Source organism: Vanellus vanellus (genome assembly GCF_965231255.1).
Source record: "Vanellus vanellus genome assembly, chromosome: 3".
NCBI lineage: Eukaryota > Metazoa > Chordata > Aves > Charadriiformes > Charadriidae > Vanellus > Vanellus vanellus.
The window spans coordinates 62,372,769-62,390,499 of NC_138907.1; the positions used below are offsets into that span (position 1 = coordinate 62,372,769).

General features: G+C 38.9%; 1 protein-coding gene across 1 annotated transcript in view; it reads right to left on the reverse strand.

The window, feature by feature from the left end:
* The window catches only part of VTA1 (vesicle trafficking 1), a 43,263-nt gene extending 25,914 nt beyond the window's left edge, over positions 1-17,349 (reverse strand). The window contains exons 1-2 of the mRNA XM_082481836.1: positions 17,165-17,349; positions 3,830-3,924 (exon numbers count right to left, since the gene is read on the reverse strand). Coding sequence (XP_082337962.1) covers positions 3,830-3,924; positions 17,165-17,273 — 204 coding nt within the window. The 5' untranslated portion in view covers positions 17,274-17,349. The remainder of the gene's footprint in view (positions 1-3,829; positions 3,925-17,164) is intronic.
* Between the last annotated feature and the right edge of the window lie 382 nt (positions 17,350-17,731).

Sequence of the window (17,731 nt, forward strand, 5' to 3'; positions counted from 1 at the left end):
TCCAGCTTTTCATCCATCAGTACCCCCAAGTCCTTCTCCTCAGGGCTGCTCTCAATCCATTCGCTGCCCAGCCTGTACTTGTGCTTGGGATTGCCCCAGCCCAGGTGCAGGACCCTGCACTTGGCCTGGTTGAACTTCATGAGGTTTGCACGAGACCACCTCTCAAGCCTGTCCACGTCCCTCTTGATGGCATCCCTCCCCTCCAGCCTGTCGACTGCTCCACACAGCTTGGTGTCGTCGGCAAACTTGCTGAGGGTGCACTCCATCCCAACATCCATGTCACCAACAAAGATGTTAAACAACACCAGTCCCAGTACTGACCCTGGATGAACGCCACTTGCTACTGGTCTGGGCTTGGACATCAGGCTGTTGATCGCAGCTCTTAAAGTGTGACCATCCAGCCAGTTCCTTATCCACCGAGTGGTCCATCTGTCAAATCCATATCTTTCCAATTTAGAGACCAGGGTGTCATTTGGAACAATGTCAAATGCTTTGCACAAGTCTAGGTAGATAACATCTATTGCTCTCCCCTTATCTACCAACACTGTAACACTGTCATAGAAGGTCACCAAATTTTTCAACCATAATTTGCCCTTAGTGAAGCCACACTGGCCGTCACCAATCACCTCCTTATTTCCCATGTGCCTTAGTAGAGTTTCCAGGAGGATCTGCCCCATGATCTTGCCAGGCACAGAGATGAGCCTGACTGGCCTGTAGTTCCCCAGGTCTTTTTTACCCTTTTTCAAAATGGGCGTTATGTTTCCACTTTTCCAGTCCATGGGAACTTCACTGGACTGCCACGACTTCTCAAATATGATGAATAGTGGCTTAGCGACTTCATCTGCCAGTTCCCTCAGGACCCGTGGATGAATCTCATCAGGTCCCATGGACTTGTGCACCTTCAGGTTCCTCAGCTGGTCTCTAATCTGGTCTTCTCCTACAGTGGGCGGTACCTCATTCTTCTAGTCCCTGCCTTTGCTTTCTGCAACGTAGGCAGTGTGGTTAGAGCCCTTCCCAGCGAAAACTGAGGCAAAGAAGTCGTTGAGTATCTCAGCCTTCTCTATGTCCCAGGTGACCAGGTCTCCCATTTCCTTCCTGAGTGGGCCCACATTTTCCCTAGTCTTTCTTTAGTCACTGATATACCTATAGAAGGCTTTCTTGTTGCCCCTGACATCTCTGGCCAGATTTACCTCCATCTGGGCTTTAGCTTTCCTAATCTGATCCCTGGCCGCTCGGACAATTTCTCTGTGTACCTCCCAGGCTACCTGTCCTTGTTTCCACCCTCTGTAGGCTTCCTTTTTGTGTTTGAGATTGTCCAGGAGCTCCTTGTTCATCCACGCAGGCCTCCCGGTGTTTTTGCCTGACTTCCTCTTTGTCAGTATGCATTGCTCCCGAGCTTGGAGGAGATGGTTCCTGAATATTAACCAGCTTTCTTGGGTGCCTCTTCCTCCCAGGGCTTTATCCCACTGTACTCCAGCAAGCAGATCTCTGAAGAGGCTAAAGTCTGCTCTCCTGAAGTCCAGGGTAGTGAGTTTACTGTGCGCTCTCCTTGCTGCCCTAACAATCTCAAACTCCCACCACCTCATGGTCACTGCAGCCGAGGCTGCCCTTGAACGCGACATTCCCCACCAGCCCCTCCTTGTTGGTGAGAACAAGGTCCAGCATAGCACCTCTCCTCATTGGCTCCTCTATCACTTGGAAGAAAGTTATTGTCGACACATTCCAGGAACTGCCTGTTCCTGGAATTGCAAGATATATAACTGAAATGAAACACTAAAGTTGAGGAAGAAAATGATTTGTTGAAATATGTATTTCATCAGCCTATACATACCTCTTGCACTCAGAAAATAACTTATTACTATACTTGATCTGATGTTAGATGGAGATTTCAAATGCACAAATGACACTGTTACATGTGCTTCTAAAAATATTACAGTTAAAAAGTTTTTTACTTTTGAAACTACCCATCACACAGTACTGATGTTTTAAATGATTCATAATTTGAACGTAAAATCAAGCACATTTGGTTGGATTTTACTAAAAGCATTTAAATGAAGCAATAACCTACTAGAAAAGCAAGACAACACAATCATATATAAAAATATTTCTGACAGAAACATGTATTTTTAGATATAAAATCACTGCATTTAATTAATTCATATCTTTGGAATATTATGAAGTTTCTTACAAAGAACACATCTGGCAATTTCCAGATATATCTATACTTTTATTCTTTGCTACTATAAAGTTCAGGATTCTTTACAAGCATCTGTCTTAACCTCTATAAAATAAGCAATTGTGGCAACAAACAGAAAGCAGTGAGAAACGTTTAGCACAGACCTGCAGCACCCCTTTGTGCCCCCTGCTGGCTAAGGGCAGACTGAAAACGGCTGCTATTGAATTACTGCGGAGGTCCAACTTCTGAATATACCTAAGCTTCCTAGGTCCCAAAATGCTGTATTAGATCTGCTTAGAAGTGCTCTCTCCATCCTTCCACCTCTTGGCTACATAGAAGGAACTTCAATACCCGAGCATCAGTTGTCACACAGACAATCTTACCAGCAACTGGAAGATGGATTTTTTTCTGGTTTTCTAGTCTTCCCAAATGTGAAACAAAAGGAGCAACTGAACACTGCAGACAAATTAGTTGCTGCAGTACCACAAGGGATTGAATAAATTTTAACAATTCTTAGGGAGTGAATAGCAAAAATCTTTCGGAGTTGTAATTTCATCTGTCCTGCCACCTCTCTTCCCTTTTGAGCATGAAAATCAGACCCATTATAATAGATGTTAAAATTTGATGAAATAACACACCAAGAAGCCACTGCACACTTGATTGTCCGTTGCTAAAAAATCAGAGATAAAACACAGCAAGAATCACAACATATGAATAAAAGACAAATGGTTCACATTTCATTTTTCTTCTGAAGAACTGAAGGCTGTTGCACTAGTTTCACACAAACTCTTCAGTCATTGCTGTGGCTAGATTTTGGATGGAATCATTAACACTAAAGACAAAAAGAACCACTGCTTCACTTTTCAATGCTACTTTCTGCTTCCAAATGAGCACTCAAACCTTAACATCCACACACTACTTCCTTTGAGACATATGAACATAAACAGCTCCTGAACCTAAACTGATCATCTGTACAATGACTTCACCTTTCTTTGTTTAACTCTGTTCTATTTAAGGTTGTTTGCTTTTTAATACTATCAGGTCCACTCAAAAGAGCATGGCATAGCTACCTATTACTGTGCTTACAAAAACTCATACTATAAGACTCCCACTCTCTAACAGAGGATACAATCAAAAGTACCTTTATGTTTTAGAGAATCTTTTAAAAAACTCCCTGGGTACAACAGTTTAATTCAAAAATCTCAAAAGCACCAAGGACTAGGCTAGCCAGTCCTACAGCAGTAAAAATAACGCTCACAAACTTCAAGAAACCAAGGACAAATCAATAAAAAAAGTATTCTAGAACTCCTGCATTTATTTCATAATGAATTATGATTTCTTATGAGAATATGTATGAATAAAGTATTGTAATTCATGTTGTGTAGGCAAAATCTTATAGCGAATGTCTGTTCTATGAAATTTCAGTTATGTTTGTGCATGCATATAAACATACATACACACACATATAGCCTTATCTCCTTTCAATCCTTCTGCCAATTTATTATATACAACTTCATTCATACACTATGCCTGCATACAGAATAGTTGCATAAAAGACTGATGAGAGAGGAAATACAGCATTTGCAGAAGCTTAAATAAAAATTAAAGTAACATCATGAATCATTTTAGAGAAGAGCAATAAATTCTACTTACAGCTTCCAACTGATCCATAAGTTTAGTTAAAAATTTACGGCATTCCGGGGTTTTGCTATCAATCTTCATCCCTGTTTGCATTGCATACAAACGACCTTTTAAGCAGACAAAACACACAAAAAAATCAGAAGTTATTATCTAAGGCAAAACCCGTCAGCAAAGCAAGCAATGCCCCTTTAACACATCTGAAAGACAAACTCATTTTGTGGTTTAACAATGTACTACTACAGTAGTAGTGAGCAATGACAGTGAAATCTAGACATGTTCAGCCTTGCAGAGATATTAGGAGGTGTTTGTGTTTTTTTTAAGATTTATGCTTTATTTTTCTCAAAGAATATTTAAGCTGATTTCAGATTGATGTTTGTATCACCATGGTGTTAAGCGCTTTTGTAAATAATCACCATCCTCATTTGCAACTCTCTCAAATAGGATCTTCAAGTCGATTTTTATCCCTATTTACACATGAATAATTTTCATATGACTTACATGGACAGTACTTACTAAAGTACTTGTGTCCTCCAATGCCTCTCTACTTCTACATTTACAATTTATAAAACAACCTAGCACTTTTGTATTCAAGTTTTCAGTAGAGAACAACCATGTAAAAGTATACTCTGAGTGAAACTTCAGGAATGAATAAACACTATGAACAACTACAACTGACCATGACAAAGGAAATACAGCAATTTTAACAAAAATTGCTATGAGGTTCTATGTTATGTGGGTTTCATCAAGTGACAACACTAATATTAAGCCAATTACTGGTACGTACTCTTAAGCCCATCTTATTTATCTTCAGGATGCTGACATGTTAATATTAAAAATTATGAAACCAGCACAAGTAAACTTGAAACTACATTTCAAAGAAATCCAAACACAGAGCTTTGTATTTAAGGCACTCAAATTAGTTTAAGTCTGCTGCCTATTAAAGTACCACAATCACATAATGAGGAGTTAATACTTACATTCTTCAATTAAACTGACTTTTAAGTACATACTTGACTGTAAGCTTCCCCAAACACATTTCATGGTATGCTTTAATAATGCAAAATTCAGGAATTAACATAACGGATGTCAGACCTACAGACCATCTAGATCAGTTGTTCCTTTTTGACAGATGCAAATATTGGACATTTTCAGAGAAAAGTAAATTATTTTTAGACTGATACGAGTTAGGGCAATGTAAATTCAGACTAATGTTTGTCATTACTAGGTATAGATTTATCTTACTTGCTAAAGTAAGCATATTCATATCTCTTCCAAAATTCATTTACAAAAAAAGAACTCTGTTTCCATATAAACGGAAAATTTGCAAAGGTCTTTAGTCTTGAGGATCATTTTAATTGTTAAAAGATCTGCTTATTTGTTATCTGCTTAACTGTTACTCTTCTGTTACCTATATGTGGCTTTTTTTCACATTCATTGCAAATACAGCCATTTAAATAGTGAAAGCAAGATCATTTTTTTCCTCAATAATATTCAAAGGGGTGTATTTACAGGACTGCTACATCTGCATGCTTCATATGCAGCCCTAAAACGCCAGCCCTCTCCCCTTTTAGGATTTCAGAGACTGAGAAAAACTTGAAGACTCCTTCAGGCATTCCAATAAACAAACACAGAAAAGCGAGTCTTGAACACACAGCGAGCCCAGGTCAAAGAACAATAGTTACAGATAAGAAACATGTTTTTCTTGTCTAGATATACATTTACGCTATGGGTGACATCAAGCAACGTTCCATACCAACACCACTTTCCTGCTAACAAAAAACTCTGGGACAAAGATGTCCAAGAGTCCTCAGGTCATTCAAGATCAAAGAACTATTATCCAAAGTGTACAGACTGTCACGAAAACATGGAGATGCTCCTGCAGCAGCTCTACAGATATTAAGAACAGAGACATCATACAGACAATTAATGTCACCTGAACTAAGATTAAATGTGTTGCACCTGTCACAGCAATTACATCTCTGTACCACACGATACGAGTTACCACATCTAGCCATCAAACCCCAATTTGTATCAACGTTCACATAAATTGGAAAGGAGACTTCTTGCATGATCTTATCAGTTAGTAGATGGTCAAAGCACATTTAAGTTACCCTAACAAGAGAGACTACTGCAATCTTTAAGAACTTTCAAAGTTCAGAATTTGTGCATACTCACTTCTTCAATGACAGTAATATGTTCAAATGCAGTACTGCATAACAAAACCCGCCCAGAGACAGGCCTCTGATGAGGTCTGAGGTCCTGGTTTGAGGTAAAACAGAACCAATTTTGTTCAGTAACTTCGCTTCTTAGCTGGGCCCCTTCTAACTACTGAAACGAACAGCATATTGTGCAAACAGTGTTCACTCTCTCAGAGGGATAAGACCAATTGTTTATAGCTGATGCCCAGGCATGGCATGCAGAGAGGCTCCTGCTTATACTTATTGCTATAAACCCCAAGGCCAACCGACTTTGTTATTTGCCCCACCGGAGGGTCGGAAGCGGAAAAGTACAGTGGGGTCCCACCTGCAGGGAGGAGCGGACAGGACAGGGGACCCAAAACTGACCAACAGGGTATTCCATCCCATCTGCCTCATACTCAGTATAAAATCTGAGGATCAAAGGGTCAGTGCTTCTTCCTTCAATGGCCGACGTCTGAGGAGGACTCTGTCTGCCTGTGATCCCGATCCTGAATGCAGATCCGGAATCCAGTTCCCGTCTGTCACTGAGTCCAGCCTGGGACTGCCCCAGTGCCAGCCGGTGTCGTGATTGTCATCTCGGGAGCTTGATACAGTTTTGTATATATTTCATTATTTCTTTTTATTTTATTATTAACATTTCATAAAGTAGTTTAGTTCCTTCTAAACTCATAAGTCTCTTTTTCCTCCTCTGCCTCTCTCTTTGAAGAGGGGTAGAGGGGAGCATCTGTCAGTCCCATCTGGGGTCCCCCAGGTCCCCAGTAGTGGATTTTGGCCTAAACCACGACAGGCAATTGTTGAGTTAAGGGCAAAAGTTGTTCCTTCTTTCTAAGTAAATGGCAATCAAGAAAGAGTATAATGTTCATGAGAACTATTATTGACAGAGAATGACTACCTAACAGCATTCAGTACTGAAAGGAAGTCTTGACTCAAATCCCTTTGATAAATCAACCTGACTGTAATGAAGAACTAGGCAACCTGCAGGTCAGAAAACGCAAACCGTACCCTAGCAGTCAAAATCTCCCAGAACATCATTTTCAACTGATAAACTGAAGATACAGAAGGAGAGTATACCCTGCAAGCGCTTGAAACTCACCAGTGACAAATAAAATGTTGTTAAGTACTTTGGGGCACACTTGCTGCTTTTCTCAGTGCTGCTGTAGTCAAAAGCGAGTGTTGCGGGTCGAAAACCTCTATCAACAATCATTAAACTTATCAAGCAGACAGAAAATGAAATAGATGAAAAACTGGAGGAACTAGGGTTTTCTCTGACAGACACAGAATAGGAAGAAGAGGAAATAATTTGGTATTTGCCTCTACAGACAGTACTGAAATAAAAATAATATTCTTCTAATGTTTTGAAATTATCTGTATGAAGAATACGTGAGTGAATCTGAAAGCCTTGCCTTACTACATATGACAGCAGAAAGTTTCTACTAGTTCTACTCCTAGCATTTTTTTTATATTATTATTACACCTTATTCCTAAGGCAAAGAACCTTAATTTCTTTCCAAACACAAGTTTTTCCGCATCTGTGCATCTTTTGTCATCCTTCTCTCTGCTCTAATTTTTAAATGTCCCGAGCATTCTATATGAAGGCTACCTGTAAGATCATGTTGGTTTGTGTTGGTTTTGATACTGCTGCCTTTGTGAATTAAGGTGTCAGAAGTCTCTCACATATCTTTTACTTTTGTGTGTAGTTTATCACACAAGTATTACTTATGGTAAGGATACATGACAGTAACTAAAACACATGCTTTCATCTAGTGAAGGAAACATTATGCCCTTTTCCTGTGTAACTTGCAGCAAATGGGCAAACTCACTTCATTCCTGAATTTTCAGCAGCAATAACAAAAACATAAATTTTCCTCTGTTAATATAATCAGTGAAATTTTAAACTGGCAATTAATGGTCAAAGAACTGTCCTCCATGTTTATGTTGACAGGCAATCTCGGTGGCAAAGAACTCATAAGCAAGAGGTCAAAAGTTTACCACCTCTAACATCTCTGCTGGAAAGCCTAATGTAACAGCAGTTCAGTTTCTCATCCCCTATATCTGAAAGAAAGCAGAGTAATTATTTACATTCTTTTAAATACAGACATTCTGGTTTCTATAATATTGCAAAAGCAGTGAAATGTATTGTTATTGTGCTTGCTAAGTCACAAAAATTTTGCTTTAATGCAAGTGGTTCAATTTCTAATAGGTAGAAGTTAATCTCCTGAATGGTATGGACATCACAGAAAGAAAACCTCTTAGTGTTCTGTATTACAATTGCATTATTTCACCTTTTAAAGATACTGCACTTGAGATGTCATTTTACATCAAAATTATTTCAGAGTTCTCTTCAGAACTCTCTATACACTGAAAAATGTTTAAAGTGCATGTCCCTAACGACCACAGTAATATACTGTAAAACTAAACAACTAGACTTACAGGAGCCATTTCCTTGGTAACTTTTGATAAAAAAATTCCTCTATGGAAAGCCAAGCTCCTGAAAATTCTGATATAAAAAGACAACTAAAATCATACATGGTAGCTGCAAAAGTTTTCAAGTTTTTAAAATCTAACAAAGTATTGGAAGAATGTAGACAATCTTGGAAATAAGTGACCTGTAATTCTCACGATGAAGACCTGGGATATCTGGAAACAAATAAATGATTGTAATTATTGGTTCTTTTTAAGCTTGTTTTATGCACATGGCTTTATAACAGATACAACCTATATTTTTTGCCCCCTTTATCCACATCAAGTAGCAAAAAAGATTTTTGTATGGCAAACAACAGTAGTATACGCATAAATCACTAAGGAGGTAAAGGAAACTACATAGAATTAATGTCTACATATTAATGAATATTATAAGTAGAGCTCAAATCACTTGTAATCTTTTATGCATAAAGACAGAACTGTTTTGCCAATTATTAACTAAAAGAGGGTTTGCTCTCAGTTTGCAGACAGGAGATTTATCTTCAAATTCATAAAGACTTGGCAAGTAATCATTCTCCAAAAAATGTTTTGCCAAGACAACTACAAAATTTATGTCCTGATTTGTTGCCCTTAATCTTTGTTCAGCAAATACTAAGTGTGGGTGTGCTGGAAGGAATTATACAGTGAGCTCTACAGAAACTTCTCTGCTTTATTTATGTCACGTAATACCACGTTATTTTTCCTTTGCTAATACACAGCGCAATTTCAGAGCGAGTATTTTGTCTTTAGTACGTGCCAGGCATTCATTCCTAATACACTGTAAATTATTCCAGATTTATGTTTGGATAACAACTGAAACTCCCCTCACTCCCATTTTAAACTAACTCCGTGCCAAGTAAAAATACTGGAGGACAAACGTTCCAGCCAGCAACCATGCACAATAGGTTGATTCTATCTTCTAAATTCTGTCCTACTATCCATCTTTTTTTCCTGGTCTAACAGGATCAAAAGATTACAGTTCTTTTTCCCCATGTGTATTTAATTCTCTAGTATAGAAAAAAATTATTCGGAACTGGAACATTTGGGACATTTAATAGTAACAAATTGACATAAAATAGTAACAAAAAACATTACCATAAACTTTAGCTATATTTTGATTCTGATTAAGAGATGAAAGCTTTTTCAGGCTGTAATTTATTACTCATTCATATTCTATACCTTCCCCTTCCCTTTGTCAAAACACTGACAGAAAAATGTTTAACTGCTCAGTAGAGGAAGACAACAGTTGGAATACAAATGTGGGAAGCAAGGAACACAAAAACATTAAGTTGGACTGTACTCAAACTACTGCAAATATATTTTCATAAAGAATGCATCTGCAAAGAAAACTAAAAATTAATTATTCTTGCTTTCATGAACATTAATGTATCCTACTTCATTCATGCAATTTCTGCACGCAGGTCATAAATATTTGCTGTTTCTACATGGTTAAGTCAAAATTGCCTGAATTCAAGGACTTTTAAAAGCAGATTTTAAACCACTGACAATTAAACTTTGAAGGGCCTTATACCTCCTCTTCATTATAAGATGCTGAAGGAAACTGGCAAAAGACACGGTAAGTATTAGGCTGGCAGCATCAATTCAAAATTGGGAATCTTGCAGAGAAAACAAATTACTTTAAATTTATTTTCAGGTAAAATTAGTTTAAGGAGAAACACAAGAAAAAAATATCCGAGACAAAAGTGGGAGGAAGGAAGACTACACACAAATTTAATCAAGAAACTCAAAACCAAAAAAGGGATAGTATCATAACCCCCTCTTCCCATCAGATTCTTTCATAGTATTCTAAATCCTACAGAGGAAAATGGACTGATAACTGCGTATTTCAAGGCTGTGTTACAAGCTAGACAAACTTTGTCAAGTCAAAACTACCTCAAGTAAAATGTCTCTTACTTAAAATTACTGAAAGTTACAGTAAGTTACATTAGAATTCACTGTTATTTGAATAACTTGTCAACAAACTACATAGGTGAAACAAAATTTGCAATTAAAACCAGAGCAGTAATTACTAAGGTTAGATGACAAAACAAATAATCTTATATCTATTATGAATCCTAGGAAATCACTCGGTATTCTACACTGCCATTTCTCAGTGTGTTTTAAGGACCAATTTTGGTCTTCTAAAATTTAAGTAAGAGATCTGTATGTGGAATTCATAGGTTTCTAATCTTTTGCACAGTATTTAAACTACCATTATTTTTCAAAGCTTGCCTCTATTGTCTAATAAAGAAAGTGAAATATTTCTAATTAAAACAGAAAAACTACATTAACTGTAGGATTTATAGTAATTGAGATCTCAAAAAGGCAAAAGGAGAAAGCAGCTACTCTGGATTAGTTATGGTCAAGTCATGCAGATAAAACAGCCTGTAGTGATTAGAGTACAAATCAGAAGCACCCCTCTGGAACACCCTCCAGTTTAGTTTAAACTGGAAGAAACCTATTTTGTGCTCACAAACTACTCTGTGAGGTGAACCAAAGCACCCTTGATGGGCATGACCATGAGATAAGTTTCCAAAGTGTTCGCCTGACCTTAATTACTAACAGCATCCAGGGCTGCATTAGGAGAAGCACTGCCAGCAGGTTAAGGGAGATGATCTTTCCCTTCTACTCAGCACTGGTGAGTACCTGAACTGCTGGATCCAGTTCTGGGGTCCCAGTAGAAGAGACATGGGAAGGGCCACAAAGATGTTGAAGGACTAGGGACATCTGTCATACCAGGTGAAGCAGAGAGCTGGGACTGTTTAGTCTTGAAAAGAGAAGGCTCAGAGGGTCTTACCAATGTGCATTTAATAAATAATTAACTCAGAAATAAAGTTTCAATCTCTGAAGTACACGTGTTCTATTTCATGTTCTCATTCCTATCTCTGTCACAGCAGATTATTTTTAAATATTACCTATGTAATCAAAGCAGGTGCCCAAAATACTACACAATAGTTAACATAATCTTTAATTTTTGCTTCTATCCAGTTTGCTTTGAGGACTGTGGGGTTCATGCATTTATCTTTGTTATTCCAATCACTTCTCACTGTTTTTCTGTCTCCACAGTCAAGATTTTTAAGGGTACAGTTTTCCCCACTTACAAATCTTTGAAACAAATCAGAGCAAACAAGCTAAGATTGAAAAAAGAAAAAATAGAAAACACAGGAAAAAAAAAAAGAAACTGAGAAATATTTTGTTTATACTCACAGCACAATCAAAACAAGTCTCACAGTACATATGAAATGGATATTTATTTCTTCAATATTTGACTATTTCGATTAACTTACCCTGAGTAAAGAACAGATTTAATCTATTCTTCAGTATGTAATCTCTAATAATAGGCTTTAAATTGTGCAGTATTGTTGGTAGCACACAAAACAGTTTTCTGCCATCAACAAGAACAGAATATGGAAAACATACTTTTACAAATGGATTATGTAAAACTAGTATAAAAAATGAATATTTAAACTGGAAAGGTCAGGGATTTGATCTTATTAGATAAGGAATGTTATAAGAATATTATTTTATGCATTTCAATTCTACAACATCCCAGTTAAAAATCAGTATGTGCAGAACATCTGCAGTGAAATACAGCAAATACCAGCTTCTTTTATTTCCATCAATACTTCTGAATTATGTGCATCTTCTAAATTAGTCATTCAAAATTCATCATGATACAATAAAAAGTTGCATACATTAAAAGCTCAATTAAAATATTTGTCTGTTGTTAGTTCTTTGCTTTGAGGAAGGATCAGTAAAAAATTAACAGTATTTCAGTTGTAAAATTACACAGTAATTATATTTCCCAAGTTCTGAGACCATAAACTTTATTTTTTGTCTGTTTTTAAATAAAAAAAAAAAAAGTCTTTTAATTGGTATGTACTGAGAAGCTTGCTTCATGGATGTCTGACTAAACTTGAAACTGAAAAGCCAGTCACATTTAACAGATGGGTATTTCCATTAAAAGCTAAATGACTTTTGATTCAAGAGATTGTCAACTAGCTGTGGAAAAAAATTCTCTGCTGCTTTTCTCTCCTTCTTGATCCCACAAAACCAGAAATGTCAACACAACAGTAAGATCCTTGGGAGGATATTCTCTGGTGCTTTTCTATCTCAAGAATTTGAGAATTGTAGAAGATTTTCTTCACACCTTTTTTAAACAGATCAAGTCTACTGATTTCACATGAATGTTTTCCGGTGTTTAGCAGACTGTAAAGCAAAAACCATCACAGCCTTGCTTTTCGGAAGTGCCCCTGGTTTGAGGACTAGAATATTAATTTTTCACATTGCATTCACTGGATATCCAGACATTGCTGTGTGTTAGGATGCTATATATCATGAAACATCAGTACTTTTCTGGCAACTCACTGGCATTCTCTCAGTACTTTTGAATTAGAACATCAATGGCCAGTAAGTCCAGAAGTATAAAATCAACTACCAATGATCTTTGAAAAGAGCTTAACAACACTACTGAAAGGTTGAAACAACAGCTATTAAGGCAAATCTTGCTTTAAACACTAAAACAGTTTTCAGAAGACAAAACTACCTCTCAAACCTTGTAATTTTTCAAAAAACAACTTCGAGTCAAACTGCCTATGGCACAGTTAGAGATATAATTTCTTTCGTTATTACACAGGCCAGATATTTTTTTTTATCAAAGCCTGCCTCCTTGTGTTTGCAGAATAACGTCTCAAAGTAGTCAAACAGTCAGACTATAAGTTTTTAATACAAGGAACCACTAATCGCTTGCTTTCTTTTTGCTAGGCAATCAATAGAGCATCCTTTATCAGTATTCCCTTATACCTATTGATTCAGCTGACCTTTACTGAACCTGAAATAGCTACATAATTAATGACAATGATTAACAAAATAATATGAAACGTCAGAAAAAAATAAGAAATAGGGAGGTAAGCATTTTAAAAGGTGGTAGATTACCTCAGTGCTGAACACTTACATTAACCATAAAATGTCAAATCTCTTTAAAAGGAGAATTATTTTGTGAGATCACGTCCTGTACAACTTTAAAAAATAAAAACAACAACTTGGGTTTCTTCATTTCTCTACAGTCTATTTTTTAAGTAGAACAAATTTTACAACCAAATAAATTTACGGTACATACTGTCATGAAGCAAATACATTTTTATTGCTTCAATCAATTATGTCCATCTACTAAGAGTGGCCAGGGCTAAAAAAACCCCAACAGTTTACAAATAACATATAAAGCTACTGATCATATGGTACTTTGAATTTGAATATCTAAAAATTGAGTTAAACATGAAGGCTTTGTATGGAATATGCAGAACTACCAGAAATAAAACCATTTTTAAACTTTTGCAGTGTTTCTAGCAAGCACCAGAATAAAAAGCATCTGTGATGTGTTATGGTGCACAAGAGCATCAATGTTCTTCAACGGTTTATTTTGCATGTGGAAAATTATGTGGCAGTTGAAAAATACAAATAATCCCTGCTGTAGCTATCCATATTGTATAAAACAGAGATTAATGTTCATCAAATCAGAGTTTCTTTAAATCAACATATGCCAGCAATACCAAAAAAGCCAGAGTCCTGTCTTCACCCCATGCCACTGTGTCTTGTTCCTTGTCTTTGTCTGTGTAGGAGCACAGCTGTTTAAGCGGTAGTGAATTGGCCTGGCTAAAAAATAGCTTATTGTTGGTTTTCATCACACAATTACATCAATGTTTGCTTCTGAAGCACATTAGGGTTGGGAATGAGAAGCCAGATACTACAGTATCTTCTTTAGGTGGCAGTGCTGATTTATGCTAGTTTAATGCTTCAAATGAACTATACCTAAAAAACATAAGAGAAAAAAATTTAAAATGGTGTATGCAAACAAAATGTGTAACTGCCATTCAAACTCCCAGCTTTGAGAGCACACCTCTGGCACCAGTGGATGCTGATGAGAGACAAAAATATTAACATGAGCAGTAAGTAGTTCCTCCTGACAATTTTTTTGCTAAGCTATAGAAAGTAGTATTTTAGGTTGCAAACAGATCTTATGAAAGTTCACTTGCGTCTAGTACTCAAATTAGTTTGTGTTGCACCTCTTATTATCAGAAATATACAAGTGTAATTGAACTAAAATCCACATAAATCAAAAGCTAGCAAACACGTGTCCATACTGAAAACTACTGCCCCATGGAAACAGTATTAGGACCAAAGCCTTTTTCTAGGGATGAACAACTTCTGGCAACATTCCAAAGCTATAAACACCTTACTGCTTTCTTCAGACTGATGGTTACATCCATCATATGACCAAAATTCAGATGTTCCTCCTCACGCAGTGGCCATGCAAGTAGACTTGTGACATCACATGACCTTTCACTGTAGGGTCCCCTCGGCTGGCTGCTGCACCATACCACCCTCCTGGTCCCACCACATGCACGGTGCCAGGCACACGCCTGCAGACAAGGCTGGCGGAGGAGCACCAGCACAGAGAACACAACATGTTCCATCACACACCAAGCTTTCCTCACACTATTCCTTCTACACAATACATTATAGCAAATGTGCAGAGCTCCTCTGAAACACATTTCAAAGCCTCAACAAAGAGAGTTCAGGGTTTTTTTCAGTGAAGCATCTAGTGAGAAACGTTGCTTTCAAAACATTATCTGAAAAGTATCCTGAAAATTTTTTGTGTACTCAGACTTACCCTTTAAGAACCCCTACCTTTTTAGGAAAGCTTTTGTTAGTCGTAACACCCTAGAAGTATATATACTATATTTTTTGACAGTAGCAATATTAACAATTAATACTTTGGGATTCCACACAATTGTTCCAAACCCACAATGTTCAAAATTAATGGTTCATAAACCTTATTTTTGCTTTAAAGCCAGAATTAAAATAACAACAACAAAAAAATCCTACAAAACAGGACTTCTGCATTTTAGTCAATCCAGACAAACTCATCAAGCATGGGAGGAAATAAGTGTCATCAGTGGAATACTAGTGAAAATTAATTCTTCTCCTTTGAGTATTAATCCTTTTCCTCTCTTTTATAAAGAACAAAGGATACAAGCAAGACCTGTCTTGTAAAAGAACTGTCACTGCTTTTTACTTTACATAATACTGCAATGAGAAAGGTATCTCTAGAATATAGTCTTCACTATATTCAGTAACGAATCAGATGTGCTTAAGTACTCAACTGAAAAAATAAGTTATGCAAATTTTCAGGCTACTTGGGACAGAGAATGAGAAGGACTTTATGGAAAATGCTACTTATTCAACACAGTTATTCTTTCCTGTACATCAAGACTCACATTAAGTTTCAGAATGGAAAAGACATTAAGAAAAATAGAGATCAGCCACCCAAACATTTCTGTTTTAAAACAGAAATAGACTTGTATTTTGTTACCGACACTAAATGCTAGTATTTTTATTGTATAGCCAGACAGGGTGTCATATCCAGAAAACAGTGCAACTTGACCTAGCTGGTGCTTCCTGTCACATGAAGTACGATTTGTCCTGTGTTTTTACAGTAAAAAAGAGTAAGTACTATTGAGAACATCCAGTGTTCTAATATGTGGCTATCTTGCTTCTCTAATAGCACTTACCCACATTAGCACAGTATTCCTGTGTAACATATAAAAATTAAAATTATTCTTGTGACACTGAGCTAACAGTGTTTTCAGAGCTGTCTGAATTTCATGAGTTCATCCTTCTAAATTTAAGATTGCGTTACAAATTAAACTACCAGCTCTACCTCTATTTTTTTTATTTAGCTCTTTTTGAAGGCAAACTATTGTCAAGTAAACCCCCCTAAATGACCTCCTCACATCTTGACAGAAAGGAAAAAACAAACAACATAAACATACGTTTCAGGTGATCTGCTAGTCTTAGAAATTTTCCAAGTGTGGTGATTAACTGTGACAGGAATTTAAGACTACTAACAGGCTTACATTTCCTTATTAACTGTGGAAAGCCTTTTAGAAGAGCTCACAGACCATCCTGGCGACCATTAGCTTAGAAGCCATAAGTTACCTTGAAAAATTTACTTAAATTTGAAAGATTCACAGTAAGATTTTGCTGTGTTCATTTCAGTGAAACAAAAAAAAAGAGCCGCCCGCTCTGCCCTTTAGAGAACCCTGAAGAAGTGACCAAGCCTCCTAGAAAATAAAATGAACGCTATTAAAAGAATTAAAAACTCTCAAACTCAAATTGCCTACTCAGATACAGGACAGAAAGAAGGTTTTTTCAGCAGGAGAAAAACTCTGAAAAGACTCGCTAATGTTAGTCTTTTGCGACACTTATTAGGACTATCCCAAGACAGAAGACGTGCGTACAATCATGCTTTTTAGGCTGCTGGCATATCCGGTACGACTGCGAAGAGGCTTAACTCCGCAAAAATACAGCACGTGAAAAACGGGCTGGGGCTCGCAGCTGAAGCAGCAGACGAGGAAGACCGGGAACACCCCGTACCGCCCCGAGAGGTGGGGCTTACCCACCCCACCCCTTCTCCGTACAGCCGACGGGCACTCCGCGCAACCCAACCAAGCCAGGCGCGCAGCGGCAGGCGGCCGCTCCGCCCGGTACAGCGACTGGTGGCCGGGGGGCGGCGGCGGCGGCCCCAGCCGCGGGGAGCGGCGGCAGGGCGGGACGCGACAGGCCGGGCCGGGCCCTACTGGGCTCGGGGGCCGGCGGGGCGGGGCGGCGCTGCGGCTGCCTCACTCACAGTAGTACGCCACCACCGGCTCGCGCTTGTCCAGCTCCTGCGCGGTTCGCAGATGGTGCTGGATGCTCTTGAACTGCGGCGGCAGCGGGGGAAGCGCCGCGGCCGCCATCACGCGGGCGGCGACGCGCAGCGGCAACAACGGACGGCCGACAACGACTCTGGCTCCCGAGCCCGGCGCCGGCCGCTTCCGCTTCCGGCAGGCGACGCCAGGGCGCGTGCGCGGTGGGCGGGCTTGCCGCCTGTGGCGGTGCGCCCGGGAAGAGCGCCCCCTGCAGAGCAGGAGGGGCGGGGGAGCCTGAGCCGGCGACGAGGCGGCCTTCCCGGGCCTCGGCCCGCCGCGGTTTGGGCCGCCCGCCCGTCCCCGGGGCCGTACAGCCTCGCGCGTCTCCTGCGTAGGTCGTTAGTGTTTGAAGCGCGTCCCACGGCCGCCGTGCGGAGGGGCCTGGAGACCCCCGGGGCGGCCGGGGCTTCCCAGGGCCCAGCCGGGGGAACGGCGGCCTGGCCCCGGCTTTACCAGGCTGAGCAGCAACGTCCTCCCCAGCCATCCCCTGCCCTTTCCTTTGGCAT